At 44.7% G+C, this 22,944-nt stretch overlaps 1 protein-coding gene across 3 annotated transcripts in view; it reads right to left on the bottom strand.

The window, feature by feature from the left end:
• The window catches only part of LOC147111628 (uncharacterized), a 94,601-nt gene that overhangs the window by 12,443 nt on the left and 59,214 nt on the right, over positions 1-22,944 (bottom strand). Inside the window, exons 2-3 of one of the 3 annotated variants that reach the window (XM_085998698.1) lie at positions 5,924-5,944; positions 5,150-5,185 (exon numbers count right to left, since the gene is read on the bottom strand). The exons of 1 other annotated variant lie outside the window; for it this stretch is intronic. In XM_085998698.1, the coding sequence (XP_085854824.1) occupies positions 5,150-5,185; positions 5,924-5,944 (57 nt within the window). The remainder of the gene's footprint in view (positions 1-5,149; positions 5,186-5,923; positions 5,945-22,944) is intronic. One more of the 3 variants, XM_085998700.1, reaches the window with a different exon arrangement.

The raw sequence follows: 22,944 nt of genomic DNA, 5'->3' as shown, positions 1-22,944 counted from the left end.
CGCCTCGCTAGGGGCGTTAAATGTCACTTTCAGGCGTTCAGCTCCCGCTGCGGCACCCGATGCGGTGCGGCAGGCTGGGGTACTGCAGGCCTCCTCCTTCTCTTAAGGAGGAGCTGCCTGCAGCTGTCAGATCACCGGTGGATTCCCCCGGCAAATGAGCCCGGCACCACGGAGAAGTGCCGGGCTCGCGGGACACAGACATCAGTGCCGCGGGGGGGGTGGTGCAGGAGTCCGGGGAGGGAGGTGCGGGCAGGCGGCCGCCGCTCCACCTTTATGCGCCGGCCTTTCGGAGCTGCAAGACCCCGTTTCACAAACGCTGTTTGCGGCTGCCACGGGCGAGGCGGCCGCAACTGAATTTGGCCATCGGGCCGGAATAGCATTGCAACCGGGGCGCTGCGCACACCGATGACGTCATCGGTGCCGGCGCAGCGCTACCGGCTAACGCCGATGTTAGGGTCCATCTGAATTTCGGGCGGTAAAAAACTTTAGGCGCAAACCACTTTATAGCCAATAAGCGGGCGCAAACGCAACTGAATTTCTAGGCCAAGCTCTTTATATGCACCTGCTTCAAATGCTTGAACAGCAAAGGTGCTGCATGGGACAGCATTATTGCCTCCATATATATGCAGTGTATATATACTTCCATAGCTATAAGCTTTCCCATTGTTTTATTCAGGATGGTTTCTATACTACATGTAAAGTAAAGCTTTTTGCACTTACATCACAACTGGAATCAGTGATTCCAGCACAGACCCACCATTTTGGATATTCTTCCCTCCATACCTGCTATGGTGATGAGCGGGAAAGGCCATCTGGGTCCAGAACAGGTCCTTTCATTTCAATGGGAATAGTAACTTCAGACCAATCTTTGAGCCAATCCCTACCACAGGAAACATAGGAGCAGGAGTAGGCCATTCGGCCCCTGGAGCCTGCTCCGCCATTCAATGAGATCATGGCTGATCATCCAGATTCAGTACCCTGTCCCTGCCTTCTCCCCATATCCCTTGATCCCTTTAGCCTTAAAAAATATATCTAACTCCTTCTTGAATATATTTAATGAATTGGCCTCAACTGCCTTGTGTGGTAGAGAATTCCACAGGTTCACCACTCTCTGGGTGAAGAAATTCCTCCTCATCTCTGTCCTAAATGGCTTACCCCTTATCCTTAGACGGTGACCCCTGGTTCTGGACTCCCCGGCCATCGGGAACATCCTTCCTGCATCTATTCTGTCTAGTCCTGTTAGAATTTTATAAGTTTCAATGAGATCCCCTCTCATTCTTCTAAACTCCAGCGAGTATAAGCCCAATCGTCCCAATCTCTCATACGTCATTCCTGCCATCCCAGGTATCAGTCTGGTAAGCAATCTACTAGCTGGGTACTGCAGCTTACTCTGCCGGTAAGGTCAGTGGCTCTAGATCACATGCAGATGGCCTTTTCCTTTCAATGACAATCAACGTAATGAATGCCCCTAATGGCTCAGTGGATAAATGCACCATGTGGGATGGTAATGAGCTATGCAGACCAGAAAGGTCCCAGGTTTGATTCCCGATCAGGGTTGTTAGTTGGTCTCAGCCAGAATGGCAGTGAGGTCGCTGCAATCTGCTCAAATGTTCCTGATCTAAGGAGGCCCTTGACTTTTTTCCTGCTATCTTGTTGGAAAGCACAAAGTGGATGTTGGGCAAGGACAGATTGGTCTTAATGGTAATACCCTGCCTAGTCAGATATCCCACTGATATTCATACATTACACACAAAGTTTGGCTATTTGGACCAAAGACAGCAGTGCTGCTGGCAACCATGGAATTGTACTCTGCAAGAGTCAATGGCTTCAGAAGGGAATAGGTTTTTCCAAGCATCACGCTCATGTCAAAACAGCCACATACATGATTCTGCTCCAATACTGTGCGTCATGTGCTGTTGCAAGGCAAGTCTAATTGGAATTCCTGTCCAGTTCCCTATATTGTCTTTGATTTTCCTCTGAGCATTTGGCCTTTCATATGATTATCTTGCCGAGGTGGACTTTTTCTCTGGCTAGATGCCTAAAGTATAAGAGTATCCTTCTCTTTACCTTAGTAAGCATCTTTTAACCAGAGTTCTTGCTTTCAAGCATCCATTTAATACTCCTTGTGGCACCTTGAGATTCTAGCACATTGTTTTAGATCATATCTCAAAGACTCAACATTTCTATGACCCTCTTTTTCAGTATGCATTTTCACATTATCAGACAGCCTCACACTAAATTAGTTTCAAGGTCATTTTTGTTCCACAAGAGCAGTGGTAAGAAAAGAAATTTAAAAAAGAAATAGAAAATATTACTTATCAGCAGGCACACAGAGACCAGTAATATAGTATAACTGCAACCCAAGACTGATGGTTGTTGAATGCAAATCATACGGGCAAACAGATTTCTGCTCCGGCGATGGCCACTTTTTTTTCAATGTTACAAGACAATGGGTAGCAACATCTACTTTTTCATAGTACCGAGTCCTTTTAGTGTGAAGTTTCTAAAATGTCTCGGAGATGCAATGGATCACCAGAGTACTTTTCATATTCTAGTCTACTTTTCTACTGTTCTCTCTCTCTCGTCCTTTCAGGTGGCAAGGTAGTATAGGTAGTATTTACTGGTGATGGTTGGAGGGCACCAGGCAGGCTGATGCTACAGTTCAGGGTGCCTTTTGGGTTGCAGGTGGGGGGAGGGATTGTCAGAGGTTGCATTTTCCAGTGGCAAATGTGGGGTGGGTGGTGGCCAGGTCCAGAAGACAGTAGGAGTTGGCAGGGGATGGGGAAGGAAAGAAAGAGAAAACAAGAATAGCTGGTCAGGATGGGAGGAGGAAGCGGAAGTCTTAAATTCTTGGGGATGCTGCTGTTACTGTACAAAGTCGTAAGGAAACCTTTAAGCGAAGTTCCTGGCTGTAGTTCAAATGCCAGTTCCTAGTCCATATCGGGTTTTTGAAGTGCAGGGTGGGATTTCCTAAAGGGCTCCCCATGAGTTTAGGGAAGTCCCCATTATTTAAAATAGCAACACAATAAATAACTGGGGCTTCCCCAAAATCCTGGCCCCACACTTCAAAAGGCAGAATGGGTGTTTTTAAGTGTAGAGATCTGCAGCACTGGGCGATTTGGCCTACAGCCAAAAGAGGGAGTGAGGATGGAGGGAGCTATAAAACCCCTGAGGCAGAGGTGTGGCTTGAAATCACACCCAAAGAGCAGGGCCAGATAAAGGCATAAGGCACCAGAAGTGAGGGGAGCTCAAAGTTAGAGGGAGCCATTGCAGGCACCAAGTTTAGAGCAGTGTTAGCCACTATGTTAGCCACTAGTCACATATGGTCCAGAAGAGGCTTATTGTATTTTTGATTAAATAGACAGTCATTGGGCATGTGATCTCTACACTCATTCGCATGTGTGCACTTCAATCTTTTTGTCTGTTTGTTGGTAAAATGGCAAAATGAAATGCAGAATGGGAGTGTTTTTGATCGACACATGTGCTTTACTCCTTTGATTACCGCTTATTGGTTATTTGCTAAAATGATGTGCAACTTGAAAACACCAGCAACATTTTATGGAGAGGGAAACCGTCATCATGGCTAGCTCGACCAATCAGAATAACTGCTCCAGGGCAACAGAAGAAATCAAGTCCAACCAATAACAAGCAGCATAGCGAGATGAATTACTAGGCTGTTGCAAGTCCACGCAAGACTTTTCATCCATAAGAAAGAAAAGATTACAGTTGATCACTGCAAAGCAATGGTGTAGATTTATGGATTAGAAGCAGGACTGAAATAAGGACATTCAAGCAGCAATACATAGTTTTAAGATGTTCTTTGCACTTTTTAATTTACACTATGGGTAGGTAGAGGTTTTTAAATCACCATTCACAGTGATGATGTGTTTTTCATATTTTAAAAACGTGATTTAAAAAAAAGTTAAAATTACATTAAATATAGCAAAAAAATTTAATTTAAAAAAAAATTGAAGTTTTTTTTACAGGGCTAAAAATAAACTTACCTTTTTTAAAAGTATTTAAAAATTATAAATAAGTGAAAATTTTTTTTTAAAACCTTTTTAAACTCTTAAGCTGGTAAAATCAGGCCTTACGTCTGCTTTTACCAGGCGTAAGATTTTTAAGTGATTTCAGCGGGCGGAGGTTCTGCAGAATGCGGAACTCTCCGCCCACAGAGGCCCTTCTCCAGAGGATTCTTGACAGATCGGAAATGCCGGTTTTTAGCGCATGCGCTTCGCATGCCTGAAACCGGCATTTCCGATGTCCCTACGGGTGTGTACACACCTTGCACACACCCGTAGGGATCGGAAAATACGGGCCATTATTTTATCCTGAGTCACAGCAAAAATCTGAATGTGGGAAAAACATGAATAATGGACATTTAACGGTATTACCATCACCGAATCCCCCACCATCAACATCCTGGGGGGGGTCACCATTGACAAGAAACTTAACTGGACCAGCCACATAAATACTGTGGCAACAAGAGCAGGTCAGAGGCTGGGTATTCTGCGGCGAGTGTCTCACCTCCTGATTTCCCAAAGCCTTTCCACCATCTACAAGGTACAAGTCAGGAGTGTGATGGAGTACTCTCCACTTACCTGGATGAGTGCAGCTCCAACAACACTCAAGAAGCTCGACACCATCCAGGACAAAGCAGCCCGCTTGATTGACACCTCATCCACCACCTTAAACATTCACTCCCTCCACCATCGGCGTACCGTGACTGCAGTGTGTACCATCTACAAGATGCACTGCAGCAACTCACCAAGGCTTCTTCGGCAGCACCTCCCAAACCCGCGACCTCTTCCACCTAGGTCAAGGGCAGCAGGCGCATGGGAACACCACCACCTCCAAGTTCCCCTCCAAGGCACACACCATCCTGACTTAGAAATATATCGCCGATCCTTCATTTTGTCGCTGGGTCAAAATCCTGGAACTCTCTACCTAACAGCACTGTGGGAGTACCTTCACCACACGGACTGCAAAAGGCAGCGGCTCACCACCACCTTCTCAAGGGCAATTAGGGATGGGTAATAAATGCCGGCCTTGCCAGCGATGCCCACATCCCATAAAAGAATCAAAATTATTATTTTTTTAAATTTCACTTACGCATATATCATCTTAAATTTAATGTTTTTTTGCTCACCATGTGTGGTTGTACTTGTATTCGGTGTAGTTGGATCTAGAACATAAAAAAGAAACAAAGTATTCATATATAATTTAAATTTAAGAAGTGACAATTCAGGATAGTGTGACCTGTAGCACAGTGTGTCGTAGCATCAATGTGCAGCATTATGAATTGTTGATATACCAATTTAACTTTTCATGCCCCCCTATTGTTGAATTCCCTGTGCAGTGGACACAATTGTCCCAGGACACTCTCCAACACTTTCTAGTGGCAACAGATTTCCAGCCATCTTAGTTCAGTCAGTATGTGACCTCTGGAGAGATTTGAACTTGCAGGCAGGAAAGCAGCCTAGTGGGCAGCTGGCCCATTGGAGATAGTCAGCAGGAGTCAGGAAGTCAGTCAGTTTGCTACAGCCACATAATTTCCTTCTTTGAATTTGAATGCAATGCTGGGTATATTCAATGTTTTATTCCCTTAAGTAACCACTTCCCTGCAGTAAGACATAACCCTCTAACTGCAGTCTGGTATAACTACGTCATTCACTTATTTTAACATCCATTTACAATTCCTTCTTAGATTAGATTTCTTACCAGATATTAAAACTTACAGGAAATATAGCAAGTATTGCGATGAATCTTGTGTCAATACACTTAAAAAAAAACTAGTTATTTAGTGAACATATAATTTTAATGAACTTTGTTGTAACTGAAGTTAGAATATAAAAATAAGTTTAAAAATGAGTAACTTTACTCAAATAATTTTTGTATTTCTCAAGTCAAGCCATTAACTTACCTATTGTAGTAGTTTTAGGATCTAGAAATTAAAAAGATTACATTAATCAATTTGGTTTTAAAAATTAAATACGCATACTTATAAGTGGTCACCTGTAGGTTGTAATTGTTATCGTATGCAGCATTTCAATTTTATTTTTATACATGAGTGCTCTATCAAAATTATTACACTGTGCTTGAATAAATTCATTGTATAAATTTACTTTTACTGCAGCTTTAAATCTCAAAATCCTAGGTGAGAAAATAAATTAACTGCACAAACCAATCTATATATAAAAAGGTTTTGGAAGAGAACTGCAAAGCTACAGATATGTCTACAGGTATGTCCTGTTCACAAAAATCAGGACAAATCCAATCCGGCCAATTACCACCCCATCAGTCTACTCTCAATCATCAGCAAAGTGATAGAAAGTGGCATCGACACTGCTATCAAGCGGCACTTACTCACCAATAACCTGCTCACTGATGCTCAGTTTTGGTTCCGCCAGGACCACTCGGCTCCTGACCTCATTACAGCCTTGATCCAAACATGGACATAGGAGCTGAATTCCAGAGGTGAGGTGAGAGCGACTGCCCTTGACATCAAGGCAGCATTTGACCGAGTGTGGCATCAAGGAGCACCTAGTAAAACTGAAGTCAATGGGAATGGGGGGGAAAACACTCCACTGGCTGGAGTCATACCTAACATAAAGGAAGGTGTGGTGGTTCAAGGTCAATCATCACAGCCCTAGGACATCGCTGCAGGAGTTCCTCAGGGCAGTGTTCTAGGCCCAACCATCTTCAGCTGCTTCATTAAAGACCTTCCCTCCAACATAAGGTCAGAAATGGGGATGTTTGGTGATAACTGCAGTGTTCAGTGCCATTCACAACGCCTCAGATAAGGAAGCAGTCCATGCCCGCATACAATAAGACCTGGATGACGTTCAGGCTTGGGCTGATAAGTGGCAGGTAACATTCGCGCCACAGAAGTGCCAGGCAATGACTATCTCCAACAAGCGAGAGTCTAACCACCGCCCCTTGACATTCAACGGCATCACCGTCGCCGAATCCCCCACCATCAACATCCTGGGGGGTCACCATTGACCAGAAACTTAACTGGACTAGCCACAAATACTGTGGCAACAAGTGCAGGTCAGAGGCTAGGTATTCTGCGGTGAGTGTCTCAACTCCTGACTCCCCAAAGCCTTTCCACCATCTACAAGGCACAAGTAAGGGGTGTGATGGAATACTCTTCACTTGCCTGGATGAGTGCAGCTCCAACAACACTCAAGAAGCTAGACACCATCCAGGACGCTTGATTGGCACCCCATCCACCACCTTAAACATTCACTCCCTGCACCACCGGCAGACCGTGGCTGCAGTGTGTACCAGCTACAAGATTCACTGCAGCAACTCGCCAAGGCTTCTTCGGCAGCATCTCCCAAACCCACAAACTCTTCCACCTAGAAGGACAAGGGCAGCAAGTGCATGGGAACACCACCACCTCCAAGTTCCTCTCCAAGTCCCACACCATTCTGACTTAGATGTATATCGCTGATCCTTCATCGTTGCGGGGTCAAAGTCCTGGAACTCCCTCCCTAACAGCACTGTGGGAGTACCTTCACCACAAGGACTGCAGTGGTTCAAGAAGGCAGCTCACCACCACCTTCTCACAGGCAACTAGGAATGGGCAATAAATGCTGGCCTTGCCAACGACGCCCACATCCCATAAGCTAAAAAAAAACAGGCTTTTTTGAACATTTCAAGCCAAAACATCAACATGCTAGTTGAAGTAAACTTTATACCTTGTATTTTAAAATGTAAAAAGTAACATTAAAAAGAAAAACAAGCACACTTTGACTTTGTAGTCGGTGGATTTGAAACTGGTGATACTGCTGTTGTACATATTTGAGATCAGTGCCTGTTTTACCGACTTTGGCGTCACTCATACTGTAACTTCAGCGCCACTGTGAAATAGTTTCCACTTCAAAAATATAAATCCAGAGTCAGAGTTCAGACTCCATCTGGCATGTAAAACCGCAGGAGGTTTAAGTCCAGTGTGGTGTCAAACCTTGCTTTAAAAAAACTCAGAAGTCCCTTGGTCACATGTCCAGAGCTCAGCGAACTGGCATCTGAACACTCGCTGAATTTTAATGTTAAGAGGGTTATAGTGCAGTCAGTGTGAAGTTGTAGCCAAGAAGAATAAGGCGGCCACAGTGTGCTTTAACTGACAACCAAATGATACGATAGAGTGTGTATTGATACTTCACAGTGATACAAAGTGTGGTACGACTGGTATGTTGAATGTAAAACAACTTGCATCACTACAGCAGTCCTCACAAAGAAACATATCTCACTGCACTTTACGGGGTGGAGGAAGAGATATTGGCTAAGAGGGGGTGTGTGGAGAACAGATATTTGTTGGTGGTGGGGGAGGGGGGTGGTTATAAGTAGGGAGGAGATGGCAAGGCAGAGATTTAGAGAGGGAGGTACAAAGGTAAAAGTATTTGGCTAAAGAACCAGCCACCAATGCTGGAGTGAGAGATGATGAGTAATCCAGTGTCAGTGGAGCAGAGGAACTATATGGCTAAACGGAGCAGGTAGGGCGGTGCAAGCGCGTGTTTATAATTCAAGCCTTTTTTTCATGCCCAACACAAAAGTCTGCTTCCTCTCTCCCTATGAGCCAATACATGATCTTATCATGTGAAGTATTCTGCAATAGCAGGTTGAAGAATGAACAATGAAGAAACCCTTTTACCATTGGTATATACACTGGAAATACGATAGGATCCCACCATACATGCCTGCTCGCTCTGACTGATGGCAAATTCAACACTAATTTAGGCTGAAAACTACTAATCAAGTTCACTAATAAAATTTACCAGGAACAAGACTGAAACAAACTGTAAAGTTTTGCTAGATTATATGACTTCATGTAACTCTGTTTCTCTTAAAACAAGAAGCTTTTAGGATTTCTTTGCAGTATGTAATGAAATCTGTTTGTCTTGATCCTGTATTCATTTTGCACTCATGTATATTACCCTCCCCCCACTGTGTATAGTTTCACTTCCTCTTTCCCGACTAACCTGGGAGGTTCCAGGTCTTGGCTCTTGGCTCCGCCCCTGACTTCTCTTACATAAAGATCCCAGGATCTGCATGACTCATTCCTGTGAACCAGTCGGCATGTTGAGATGTTAGCTCTGATCTTAGTGATTAAAAGCCAGCTTGTTTAAGTCTATAACTTCTAGTTTTGTGGTTATTGAAGGCCCATCAATTTTAATCACTAAAGAATACTAGGATGGATCGACTCCTAAAACCAGAGCGTCTGGACTTGGATCCACATTCTGCTGAAGCATCAAATCAATTTGGACACTGGCTCAAATGCTTCGAACTCTTCGCGGGGGCCTCATCCGCTAGCGAGGTAGATAAACTGAGTCTACTGACTACTCGCGTAAGTCATCGGATTTATTCGTTCATCCGGGACGCCACCTCTTACACGGAGGCCATCACTATCCTGAAGGCCCAATACCAGAGGCCGGTAAACGAAGTGTACGCCAGACATCTGCTGGCTACACGCAGGGCAATGACCAGAGCCTGCCACATCTGTGCGGAATGCAAGCCTCGTTTCTACAGGCCTGACCGTGCACACCTTATCAAAGCCACACGGCCATTCGAGCGCCTAAGTCTGGACTTCAAGGGACCCCTTCCCTCTGCCGACCGTAACGTATACTTCCTCAATATCATTGATGAATATTCCCGCTTCCCCTTCACCATTCCCTGCCCAGACATGACCAGTGCCACGGTCATCAAGTGTCTCTGTAATCTATTCTGCATGTTTGGCATGCCGAACTACATACACAGCGATAGGGGGACGTCATTCATGAGTGACGAGCTGCGCCAGTTCTTGCTCTCGAAGGGGATAACCACTAGCAGGACCACTAGCTACAACCCACGGGGTAATGGGCAAGTGGAAAGGGAGAATGCTACTGTTTGGAAGGCTGTCACGTTAGCCTTAAAGTCAAAAGGCCTTCCAACCTCCCGCTGGCAGGAAGACCTCCCAGACGTGCTCCACTCCATAAGGTCTCTGTTATGTACTGCCACTAACGCTACCCCTCACGAAAAGATGTTCGTTTTCCCCCGGAAATCCACCTCGGGCATCTCTACCCGCGTGGCTGACGTCTCCGGGGACAGTACTATTGCGGAAGCACGTGAGAGGCCATAAAACGGACCCCCTTGTGGAAAAGGTACAGCTCCTCCATGCAAACCCTCAGTACGCCTATATCGAATACTCTGACGGGCGAGAGGACACTGTTTCCATAAAAGACCTCGCTCCCTCGGGGAGCGGAGAGAACGCTGGGAGACTACCCGATGAAGACCTACACTACAAAGAGACAGGACGCCCAGAGGTATCAATACCCAACTTTAACCTGGAGGACACTGCAGATAACCTGGAAGGCACTGCGGAGGCCCGGACAGCGGAGGAACCAGAATCCACTCCCCTAGAGGCACCCCAACCGGCTTTGTGCCGATCACCGAGAACTGCAAAACCTCCTGACAGACTCACTTATACCAACTTTTAAGAAACATCACCCCGATGGACTAAATCTATAGAAGGGGTGAATGTAATGAAATCTGTTTGTCTTGATCCTGTATTCGTTTTGCACTCATGTATATTACCCTCCCCCACACGGTGTATAGTTTCACTTCCTCTTTCCCGACTAACCTGGGAGGTTCCAGGTCTTGGCTCTTGGCTCCGCCCCTGACTTCTCTTACATAAAGATCCCAGGATCTGTATGACTCATTCCTGTGAACCAGTCGGCGTGTTGAGATGTTAGCTCTGATCTTAGTGATTAAAAGCCAACTTAAGTCTATAACTTCTAGTTTTGTGGTTATTGAAGGCCCATCACAGTACTTTAAAGCTTTTCATCAAGTACACAGGCTCCAAATTCTTTTATATGACAAACCAACCCCAAGTCCTCAGTTAGCCTTCGTTTGGATAGAGGGAAGGGAACTGAAGAACACAATTATGATTTTATTTACATAGAATATACAGCACATAAACAGGCCATTCGGCCCAACTGGCCTGTGCCAGTGTTTATGCTCCACATGAGCCTCCTCCCATCCTTCTTCATCTCACCCCATCAGCATATCCTTCTATTCGCTTCACCCTGAAGTACATATTTAGTTCCATATTCTAACCACTCTCTGGGTAAAGAAGTTTCTCCTGAATTCCTTATTGGATTTTTTAGTGACTATCTTATATTTATGATTCCTAGTTTTAGACTCCCCCACAAGTGGAAACATCTTATCCACATCTACCCTATCGAACCCCTTCATAATTTTAAAAGGTCTGTGTTAGGTCACCCCTCAGCCTTCCCTGTTCTAGAGAAAAGAGCCCCAGCCTGTTTAATCTTCCTGATAGTTATATCGTCTCAGTTTTGGTATCATTCTTGTAAATCTTTTTTGCACCTTCTCCAGTGCCTCTATATCCTTTTTGTAATATGGTGACCAGAATTGTGCACAGTATTCCAAGTGTGGTCGCACAAAGGTTATATATATGTTTAACATAACTTTTCTGCTTTTTAATTCTATTCCTCTAGAAATTAATCCCAGTGCTTTGTTTGCAATTTTTATGGCTCTGTTAACCTGTGCTGCTACTTTTCTAATGATTTGTGACTCTATATCCCTAGATCCCTTTGCTCCTCTATCCTATTTAGACTCTTATTTTCAAGGAGTATGTGGCCTCCTTATTCCTCCTACCAAAATATACCACCTCACATTTATCTATCATTGGCCAGTTACACACCCATTCTGCAAGTTTATTAACGTCTTCTTGTATTTTGATTCAGCTTGGTACAGAAAGAAAGTAGATGGCTATCGTTCACAATTAATCAAAGCAAAAACACTCCTTCCAGTGACAGACATGCAAATCAAATTAGACATCACCTGTACTGGAGCAGTCTCCCAAAAATCAGACAAGCAATTCACACCCCACAGCCAAACTGAGAGTCTTGCTTGCAGGATCCCGTGATGGGTCACTGCAAAGTCCACAGATGCAAGTATAAGCAACTTATAGCTCAGTGTTCAACTTGAGTGGACTTTGTATCTCCCAATAATTGTTAAGCAGTCCACATTAGAATCATAGAATGTTACAGCACAGAAGGTGGACATTTGGCCCATTGTGCCTGTGCCAACTCTTTGAAAGAGCTATCAAATTAGAGCGGGGGAGTGGGACTTTCTCCATAGCTGTGCAAAATTTTAATAGGACATTAAGAGGTCAGACAACTCGCTGAAGCCGTCTCTACATATTAGCCAGGGATGGGGACATGCTCCACCCCCTCAGAGGCATGCTGTTATCTGCCAGTAGTTATATAAAACCATTTTTGAAGTTGTTACAATACCAATGTAACATTACCACAAATTCCCATGAAAATATAGAATAGCTGAGGTAGATTCTTATGATCTGAAGCTGGACACATGTCTGTCACTCCAGCTTCCTGTGGTGAAGTAATCCAGTGCTAGAAGAATACACAGCTGCAGGGCTTATGTGAAGGTGGCATGAGGCCGTGCAGGAATTTGAAAATGAGTACAATGTTCTTAAATCAATTTGTTGTGGCAGAGAGGAAACGGAGCTTGCCAAGCAAAGGGGAAGATAGAAGTGTGGGACTTTTTACAGGAGAGGATGCAGCTCACAGCATTCTGAATAAGTTGCAAAAACATTAAAAGGAAACATATTACAAATTCACAACATTCTCTCTCATGTCAAAGCAGTTGTGGAAGAAGATGGTTGAGAATATAAAAATTCAACTTTGCAAATAATGCCAAACTAGGAGAAACATCAAACAACAGGGAACAGGCTGATCAAATGACCTGGATAGATAGGGGCTGGGCCAATGAGTGGCAAATGTTATTTAACTTGGACAATTGAAAAGTCACGACATTGAGAAGGAATAAATCAATCGCGGCAATATAAGCCAAATAGTAGTATTGTACAGCACACATCACAGGGAAGGGATTTGAAGTACTGGTGGGTAGATTCCTGAAGTCATCTGCACAGTAGTAATAAAGAAAGCAAGAAAGATCGTGGGCTGTATAGTCAGAGGAAGAGAGCATAAATCGCAAGAAGTGATTCTCAGTTTGTACAGAGCACTGGTCTGGGTCCGGGTCCAGCCCCACTTGGAGTATTGTATGCAATTCAGATCAGTGCATTATGAGAAAGACATACAGATATCGGAAAGGATGCGGAGAGGGCAACTGAATTGATAGCTGAGTTAGGTACCTGAGTTACGAGGAGAGGCTAGGGTTGTTTATACTGGAGATGGGAAGGTTCAGGGTAAACTTATAGAAATATTTAAGATCTTAAAAGAGTATAGACAAATAATAGGTTTAATATAGGTACAGGTTATACAACAAGGTAGAATAGCCTTAAAACTTAGAAGAGACAGATTCAACTACTTTAAGTAAGGGTGGTGAATGTATGGAATAGGAATCGACTGCCAAGGCAGGCAGTAGGGACACAGAATTGGATAAGAAATTGAAAGAAAAAAATGACAGAATAGTAGACTAGATATTGAGGGATAATTCCCAGACATTGGAACCAGCAAGATAAACTGCAATTTCTTCTCTCTCTGGCCCTGTACATCCCAGTGCCTTGAAAATGCTAAATATGAATTTTTTAAAAATCAACTTTTTCTTTGGAAATGCAGTAAAAAATTTTTATATTGAATTAGATTTTAGGACATAAAATCAGGTCACAAAAGAAAACAAAATTTTGTAGTTGGAAAGGTTTTATGATTAACTGAATAAACATAACCTAATTATGAAAGTTCTAGAACAGAATGATGAAGGGACAATTAAAAAAAGACTTATTAAAAAGAAACAGACAGTCCAGAAAGTTTCCCAACATTTCTTATTATGCAGTTGCATCTGAAATTAGATTATAAAAGAAGCATAGTACAGATGTGACAGGTTTCATATGCCTCAATTAAATCATTAAATTATCAGTTCTACTAAGCTCCTATATCCAATCAAAACTGCAGTGGATTTTCTATTTAGATTGACAATCTCCATACAAAAGTTCAGACTGCGCTCCAAGCTCCAGTCATCAAATTGTATTGGATTTAGTTCACCAAACAGTTTGATTTGCTGGGAACAATTTCAGAGGCAGTGCTGACTGGCTTCACAATTTCAAACAGCATGATAACACGGTAGTTTGAATGGTCAGTTGTGAGGGCAATCCCATCATGCCAGAAATTACTGAAGTTTGAGGTTGCACTGAGCTCCCAGCATGGTTACATGTTTACCGGTCAAAAAGATTATTAATGTTGACTATTTTAGTCTGTTTTAACAACGCTTCCAAATACTTCTTCAAAGGGGAATACAGCAAAAAGCACCTTACATTCCTGGCATGTACCAGCATCAGTAGCATGAATTATGCACTCTACCCATGACATACAAAAGGATGACAAATATAAATACTGACTTAGAATAGAGAGTACAGGATGAACTCGAAGCACGAGCATGTAATGCTGCCAGATGAAGTGAAGGAACATGTTACCCAGAGGGCCAGTTTTAATTTCACATTGGTGGACAAGCCTAGAGATTCGAACCTCACAGGATTTGTGTTTAAAGGATACTTTGAGCGACAGCTAGTGCATTCATTGGGGACCATGCTAAACAGCATGCTATAGATGCCAGCTTAGATGGTGGTGTCTACACCTCATGTTCCCTGGCAACGGGAGGAAGAAACCTGCTGCTGTCATCAAGGTGTGGTTGGAGGTGGCTGAGGAGGTCAGCAGCAGGAGCGTTGTGGCCCGTTCCTGGATCCAGTGCAGTAAGCTAACCAGGTTGGGAAAGGGGAGTACAGTTACAGACTCGCCTTCATCCTGTAGTGCACAACACCCCCCTGCTCACTCTGTCTTTTTAAACTTACTCATCACATCACTCATTACACCCACTTATGCGGAAGAGTCAATCGAGATCAGAGGCGTCTCTGCATCCCTGATCATTGGAGATGGAGAGACTGGAACTTCGCAGCTGCCTGGTGACAGAATTAAATACCTCTGACCCACATCTCATACAGGACTCAGTCATGTTCACTTGATTTCAACAACAAATTAAAAACGATAAGCGTAATTATGCTGAGTATAATCATATCCCTTTCTTCTCTCCTCCAGGGCCTTCACACATAGAGCAGCAGTCTGTCGACTTTCCTGATGATGATACCTCAGAGGATTTGATTCCTCAGAGGATGCACCATCCCAGGACATACTACCAGCCACCAGTGCATATACTCCCACTTTGGTGGGTCCTGTTAGACAGCTAGTTTGGTTTTCACCTGGTGACTCACAGTTCACAAGTGAGCAGACACTGCTGGCAGGGACAGTTGTGAAGTGCATGTACATGCGTTTTTGTTAAAACGTTACGTTATTGAGTTTCCTTTTGTTATTACCTCACAAAATGTATTAATTTGAACCACTTCCCTGTGTTGCCCATTCTTGCGTGCGGAGTGGTAACTCGCCTTTTCAGTTGCTTGGTGATGATTGCGAGGACATGAACTGACGGGACCAATGGAGAATGTGCAATTGTGTGGGGTTAGTTGCAGAACTACTGTGTGAGTGGGCTGGGGATGTGATCGTTACTTTGGTCCAGTGAGAGTGACTAACTGAACCTTTGAGCTATTAAGGCATCCCAAGCAGCAATGTAAGCAGCTGGTGTGGCCTTGGGGGTGCCATCTTCAGCTTCCTCCTCATTGGAATAGTCAGCAGATGATGAGGGCCTTGTTCCTCCTCCAGCTCTAATTCTCACTGCTGCGCAATGATTATCCTTGAGACCATCGCTGGCGAGTACTGAAGGGTGCCTCCAGATCTGTCCAGGCACCTGAAGCGCATCTTGAGCATGCCGATGGCTTACTCGATGTCACATCTGGTGGTCATATGGCTGACATTTTACCACTCTTGGGATTTATTGGTGGGGTTCCTCTCAGATGTCAGCAGCCAAGTTTGAAAGGATTATCCTTTGACTCTCAACAGCTACCCTTCACGTCTGCTTGCAGGTGCGAAGAGGTTGGGGATCTTGAACTGCCGCAAAATGAAAGTATCATGGCAGCTCCCATAGAATTTGGCACACACCTACATAAATCTTTTCTTGTGGGTGCACACCAGCTGGACATTGATGGAACAGAATCCTTTGCAGTTGATGAATGCCCCTGGTTGATCTAGTGGTCCTCGGATTGTCACATTCATGCACTTTGAACCTGTGGGAAGCCAGCCAGAGATGCAAATCAGAATGCCCACTCATTCTGGTTATTCTCATCACAGAAGTTGACATAACTTGCAGCCCTGGCAAACAACCCATCAGTCACCTGCCTTATGCACTTATGTCTCCAGTGGTGCTCTAGAAGGAGCCAGAAACAAAGAAATTGAAGGCAGTGGTGACTTTCACAGCCGATGGTAATGCGTGGCTACCTGGTCCAGCAGGTATTCTTCTAGGAAGCTGCAGATGTCTGCGATCACCTGATGTGTCAATCTGAGTCTCCGGAAGCACTGCTCCAGAGAGGTCAAGGAAGCTGAGCCTGTCGGTACATCCTGTTAGATGGGTAGTGCCTCCTGCAAACTCGGCCTCTCTGTTTTCCACCACCTTACTGCTGTGGATGGCAAGTGTCTTCCTCATCCGAGGCCCAATCTAAATCAGCCATGGCACCACTCATCCTGATGTTATGTGTTAATACCTCCAAACTTTACCAACACCTGTCACCACAAGAATTCTCAGCAAACTATTTACCACAGGGAACAGAGAAAGCAGGTGCGAGCATTTAATAATATCGGGACATCTGCCCTTTAACCAACATCATGAAGTGCCACTCAATCTCGCATCCATTTTATTGCCGAGTTTCCCGATTCCCAGGAAACCCATGCTGGAGACATTAAATTGGAAGGAGGTCCCCTCAAACGTATTATGACAGACCCGTCTCTCGAGATCGAGTTACTCAGCCATGTCCAAACCCGCTTCCGTTAAAACCGGAAGTGGGCACGCTGGACGCGGGTTGGGGGTCGGGATTCCAGTCTTTGATATTTTTAGCTACCCACCTGTCTCTAACTAGTCTGTCCTTGAAGGTTAAAACTCCCCCAGCATCTCTGACAGTATAGCATTCCCTCAATACTGCACTGAAGTGTCAGCTATCATTATGTGCTCAAGGCTCTGTAGTGGGGCTTGAGGCAAGAGAGCTACCACTGAGCCAAAGCAGAGCTAGAAGGTTGCTTAGATTACACCATTAAGCTCCATTCAAGTGCTTGAAGCTGTAATCCAAGCAAACATTTCAGTGCTGTACTGAGGGAGTGCTGTGCTGTCAGATGAGCCTTCAAATTGAAGGCTTGTCTGCCTGTTTAAATGTATTCAAAACAAAACACATAACACTATTCAAAAACAAAGTAGCATTTTTTGGAGTCCTGGCCATTCCTTTCTTAACCATGAAAAACTGATTAACTGGTCATTCAGCTCATTTGTTGTTTGTGGGATCTTGCTGTGCACAAATTTGCTGACACATTTGTCTACTTAACAAGGAATACACTTCAAAATAATTCTTTGGATGTAATATCTCCAAGTTTGCAGATGACAGAAAGCTGGGTGGGCGTATGTGCTATGAGGAGGATGCAGAGAAACTCCAGTATGATTTGGACAGGTTGGGTGATTATACTGCATCTGCCATGCATCTGCCCAATGTGGAAAAATGCAAGGTTATCCACTTTGGTGGCAAAAGCAGGAATAGATTGGGAAAAGGGGAAGTGCAACAAGACCTGGGTGTCCTTGTGCACCAGTCGCTGAAGGTATGCATGCAGGTGCAGCAGGCAGTTAAGAAGGCAAATGGTATGTTGGCCTTCATAGCGAGAGGATTAGAGTACAGGAGCAAGGATGTCTTGCTGCAGTTGTACAGGGCCTTGGTGAGACCACACTGAGTATTGTGTGCAGTTTTGGTTGCCTTATCTGAGGAAGGATGTTCTTGCCATGGAGGGAGTGCAGCGAAGATTTACCAGACTGATACCTGGGATGGCAGAAATGACGTATGGAGAGAGATTGGGTCGATTGGGCTTGTATTCGCTAGAGTTTAGAAGAATAAGAGGGGATCTCATTGAAACTTATAAAATTCTAACAGGACTAGACAGACGAGATGCAGGAAGGATGTTCCAGATGGCAGGGGAGTCCAGAACCAGGGGTCAGAATCTAAGGATAAGGGGTAAGCCATTTAGGACTGAGATGAGGAGGAATTTCTTCACCCAGAGAGTGGTGAACCTGTGGAATTCTCTACCACAAAAGGCAGTGGAGGCCAATTCATTAAATATATTCAAGAAAGAGTTAGATATATTTCTTAAGGTTAAAGGGATCAAGGGATATGGGGAGAAAGCAGGGACAGGGTACTGAATTTGGATGATCAGCCATGATCTCATTAAATGGCGGAGCAGGCTTGAGGGGCCGACTGGCCTGCTCCTGCTTCTATCTTTCTATATAACAAGGCAAGCAACTGTAATAGCCTTAACCAATCAAATTGAAGAATCGTTAATGAGCTGCACAGAGTCTGAACCAGGAAGTGTCAGTTGGAATGAGAGAGAGGAAGAAAGATTGGATTAAGAGAGAGGGATAAAAGAAAAAAAAGTTTCACTTTTTTATATCTCCAACAATAAAATCTGAATGAATGAGTGAGCCAAAAAAACCTGTGGTAGCATGTGGCAAGCAAAATTATTTTTTTTTAAATTTCATTCACAGGATGTGGGCGTCACTGGCAAGGCCAACATTTATTGCCCATCCCTTTGAGCTGCCTTCTTGAATACAACTGAGTGGCTTGCTAGGGCAGTTAAGAATCAACCACATTGTTGTGGGTCGGGTACATTGTGCCACATACAGGTAATGACAGCAGATTTCCTTCTCTAAAGGGACATTAGTGAGGGTTTTTCCAGCATTGATTCTATTTTTTTTGTTCCAGATTTATTTAATTAACTGAATTTAAATTCCCAACTGCTATAGTGGGATTTGAACTCGTATCTCTGGAACATCCAGCGATCTAGTCCAGTAGCGTTACCATTATGCTACCATCTTTTTAGCCCTCCATTGTTACCATTCTGATCTGTTTAATATAGGGTGCGGAAGACAGATAAAGTTGGTTTACATGATGGTTTTCCCTTCCTCTTTCAGGGAAAGCAACTCACCACAACTCTTAACTTCCCTTGCCAAGACTAGGAATTCACTGTGTAAAGGCAGAAGCTGTTCAAGGCGGTAGCCCCGACCATATTCTCAGGGCAATAAATGCAAACTTTCCAGCATAGCCCACATGCAGAGAACAAAAGGTTTTAAAAAGCTATAGAGCCCACAATCTAATACTTTGCTGTAAAGCAGGTTGATGCACTTTATCCCCTTTGAGGTCAATGAACACAGGTTTAGGCTGACTCATGAGTCAATTGTTACTGACACTAGTGTCTCTTTAATATGCTTCCCAAATAGTTTTTTCTTTTATGGTAGCTCTAAAGTCTGAAGTTGGCCAGTTTGAGTGGAGCAGTATGCAGCCAGTTGCACCCTGGACAGTAACAGCGCACCCTACTTCAAGAGTGTTAAATCCGTGAATCTTGATGTATGGTGTCCTTCAATAAATAGACAGAGACTGCAGAGGAACAATCACCAGGTGTTTACTGGATGAGGGTTACTCTAAACTAACAGTACAGATCCCTACTCAGGGTTTATATACAGGTGTGGTCACTGCCGGTACTACAGTATACAGGAGCTGTCAAAAAGTAGTTCTCCCCTTAAAAGGTACATACACTACAATTCCTCCCCTTTTAGATTAACAGTACCATAACAGTCATTTAACAATTAACACTTTTAACGTGCAACATTAACTGAAAATAGTCCATTTATAAATTCAGTCTTTGGGGCGGCTTCCTGATCCTTTCTGGATAGCGACTTTCCTGAGTGTCTTGCTCTTGGTTCGGAGGCGATTCTGGCCCCCTGTCGTCGGTTGCTTCATCAGCTTCCGATGCTACTGTTTCTGGGGTAGATGCTACCTGTATATCGGGTTCATCACCAGGTACGCGACACATGGGGTTGACTCGTTCCTGTGACTCTAGGATCTGGTCGACATGGCGTCTCACAATGTTCTCCCCAACATCCACTGTGTACATTAGTGGCCCCTGCCGTGTGCATATCGTTCCTGGTTGCCATTTCTCTGTTCGGTAGTCGCGGGCCAAGACTGGTTGCCCTACATTGAAGCTCCTTGTCGGCTTCTCAATGATGTGCTGGAATTGCTTATTCTCAACATCTTAGTACATTTGGTCTGAGCAAATCCAGACGAGATCTCAACCTTCAGTTAAAGAACATCATGGCCGGGGTCTGGTTGGTGACTGCATGTGTCGCATTTCTGTAGGCTAACAGGAAATTGTCCACCTTATGCTGCAGTGGAATGTCGTCATCGCACATGGCCCTTACTGCCTTTTTAAAGGTTTGTACGAACCTCTCAGCCAATCCATTTGTGGCTGGATGATACGGGGTGGATGTGTAATGCTTTACCCCATTCCTCTTCATAAATCTTCGAAACTCCTCGGACACAAACTGTGGTCCGTTATCAGAGCAAATCTGCTCTGGCAAGCCGTTCCTGGCAAATATGGTCCGTAGGACTGCAATAGTTTTCTCCGTGATGGTGGAGGACATTTTGATCACCTCAGGCCATTTTGAGTGTGCATCCACGGCTATTAAAAACATTGAGTCCATGAATGGACCAGCAAAATCAATATGCACCCGTTGCCATGGAGTTGAGGGCCACTCCCATGGGTGTAGAGGGGCATGTGGTGGTGCATTTTGGACCTTCTGGCATCCTGAGCAGCTCTTTGTCAGGTCCTCGATTTGCTGATCGATCCCCGGCCACCACACATAAGCCCTAGCAAGGCTTTTCATTTTCACCCCTCGCAGATGGCCTTCGTGAAGCTCATTGAGCACTCTCTCCCTTAACTTGGGTGGAATTACCACTCGGGATCCACACATCAAGGTCCCCTGGCACACTGACAGCTGTTCTCTTCTAGATGAGAATGCTGGCAACAGTGAGTCGCCATGTGTTGGCCATCCCTTCACCGTCAAGTCATATACCCGAGACAGTGTCGGGTCATTTCGGGTCTCCTTCTCTATATCAGCGTTAGTTACAGGCAAGCGTTCAATTATAGTCGAATGAAATATTTCGACAGGGTCCACTGCTGGTGCTTCCTCCGCAGTAGGCAGTGGCAGGCGTGATAGCCCATCAGCGTTTCCATGCTGTTTCGTGCCCTTATACTCGATTTCATATTGGTTCGCCCCTAGAAAAAGGGACCATCTTTGTAGCCGTTGCGCAGTCATCACCGGAACGCCCTTCTTTGGATTAAAGATGGAGACAAGTGGTTGGCGGTCAGTCAGCAAGGTGAACTTCTGCCCGTGCAGATAGTGGTTCAACTTTTTCACTCCCCACACTAGGCTGAGGGCCTCCCTGTCAATCTGGGCGTAGTTACGCTCGGCTGAGGTTAGTGATCGTGACGCAAAGGCTATTGGCCTCTCTGAGCCGTCCGAGAATTTGTGCGACAGCACCGCTCCAATGCCATAGGGTGATGCGTCACACGCCAACTGAATTGGTAGTGCTGGGTTGAAATGAGTCAACATCTCTTTTGATGTGATCAATTCTTTGCTCTTCTGGAAAGCTCGTTTACATTCGTCATTCCACTTCCATGGTACCCCCGTTTGCAGTAGGGTGTTCAGTGGGTGTAGTACGGTAGACAATTTTGGCAAGAACTTATGGTAGTAGTTCACCAGCCCAAGGAACGACCTCAGTTGTGACACATTTTCCGGTGCTGGAGCCTTGGCTACTGCCTCAATCTTTTCAGGGGACTTATGTAACCCCTCTTCATCAATAACGTGGCCACAATACAAGATCTGCTTCTGGAAAAACTCGCATTTGTGGCGATTAGCTCGGAGCCCATATTCCTTCAATCTAGTGAGCACCTGCTCAAGGTTGGCGAGGTGATCACTGTCATTTTTGCCCGTGACCAGGATGTCGTCCAAATAACACTGGGTCCCTGGAATCCCTTGCAGGACTTGATCCATTGCCCTTTGCCAAAGAGCCGGAGCTGATGCTACTCCGAACACCAGCCGGTTGTATTGGTAGAGACCTTTATGAGTGTTGATCGTGAGGTACTGTTTCGAGGCTTCTTCTACCTCCATTTGCAGGTACGCCTGGGCCAGATCAATCTTAGTGAAGCGTTTTCCTCCAGATAGCGAGGCGAAAATATCTTCAATCCGCGGAAGCGGATATTGTACCGTGTGAAGGACTGGGTTCACGGTCACCTTAAAGGCCCCACAGATGCGAACCTTCTTTGGTTCCCCAGGCGTATTACTCAACGACCTCTTCATTACAGGAACGATGGGTGTAGCCCACTCGCTCCAGTCCACTTTGGACAGTACTCCTGAATGTTCCAAACCTTCCAGCTCTGCTTCGACGGCTGGGCGGATCGCATAAGGCACCGGTCTGGCCTTAAAAAACTTTGGGCTTGCATTTTCCTCTATTTTGATCGTCGCTGTTATGCCTTTTAGTGTTCCGAGTCCCTCCTGGAACACTTCTTGTGCGTCAGTTAGCATTTTTGACAGTCATCCAGGTATGACGTCGTCATCCTTTTTGGCATCTACAGTCAGTGCTTGTATGGAATGCCAATCTAGCTGTATCTTCTGGATCCATTCACGTCCTAGTAGTGGTGGTCCTCCATCTGGCAATACATATAGGTCCGTTTTTAGTGTTTCCTTGCCGTTATATATAATGTTCACCCTTATTTTTCCTTTGGGGTAGACTTTTTGCCCCGTGTACGTCTTCAAGATGATCTCTGTATCTCTCAAGGGTATGTGTGAGAATAGCCGCTTGTAGTCCCTTCGGTTTATGACTGTTAGGGCTGATCCTGTGTCCAATTCCATTTTCACTTGGACCCCGACTATCTTGAGCGTGACCCAGATAGTTTGGTGATCCTCCGTTTTGATCACATTATGTAGTTTCAG

This window comes from Somniosus microcephalus, chromosome 10, assembly GCF_052327205.1.
Source record: "Somniosus microcephalus isolate GS21.2 chromosome 10, FLI_Smic_1.0, whole genome shotgun sequence".
Classification (NCBI taxonomy): domain Eukaryota; kingdom Metazoa; phylum Chordata; class Chondrichthyes; order Squaliformes; family Somniosidae; genus Somniosus; species Somniosus microcephalus.
The sequence above is the reverse complement of the archived record's forward strand: the minus strand, read 5'-3'. Positions and strand labels throughout refer to the sequence as shown.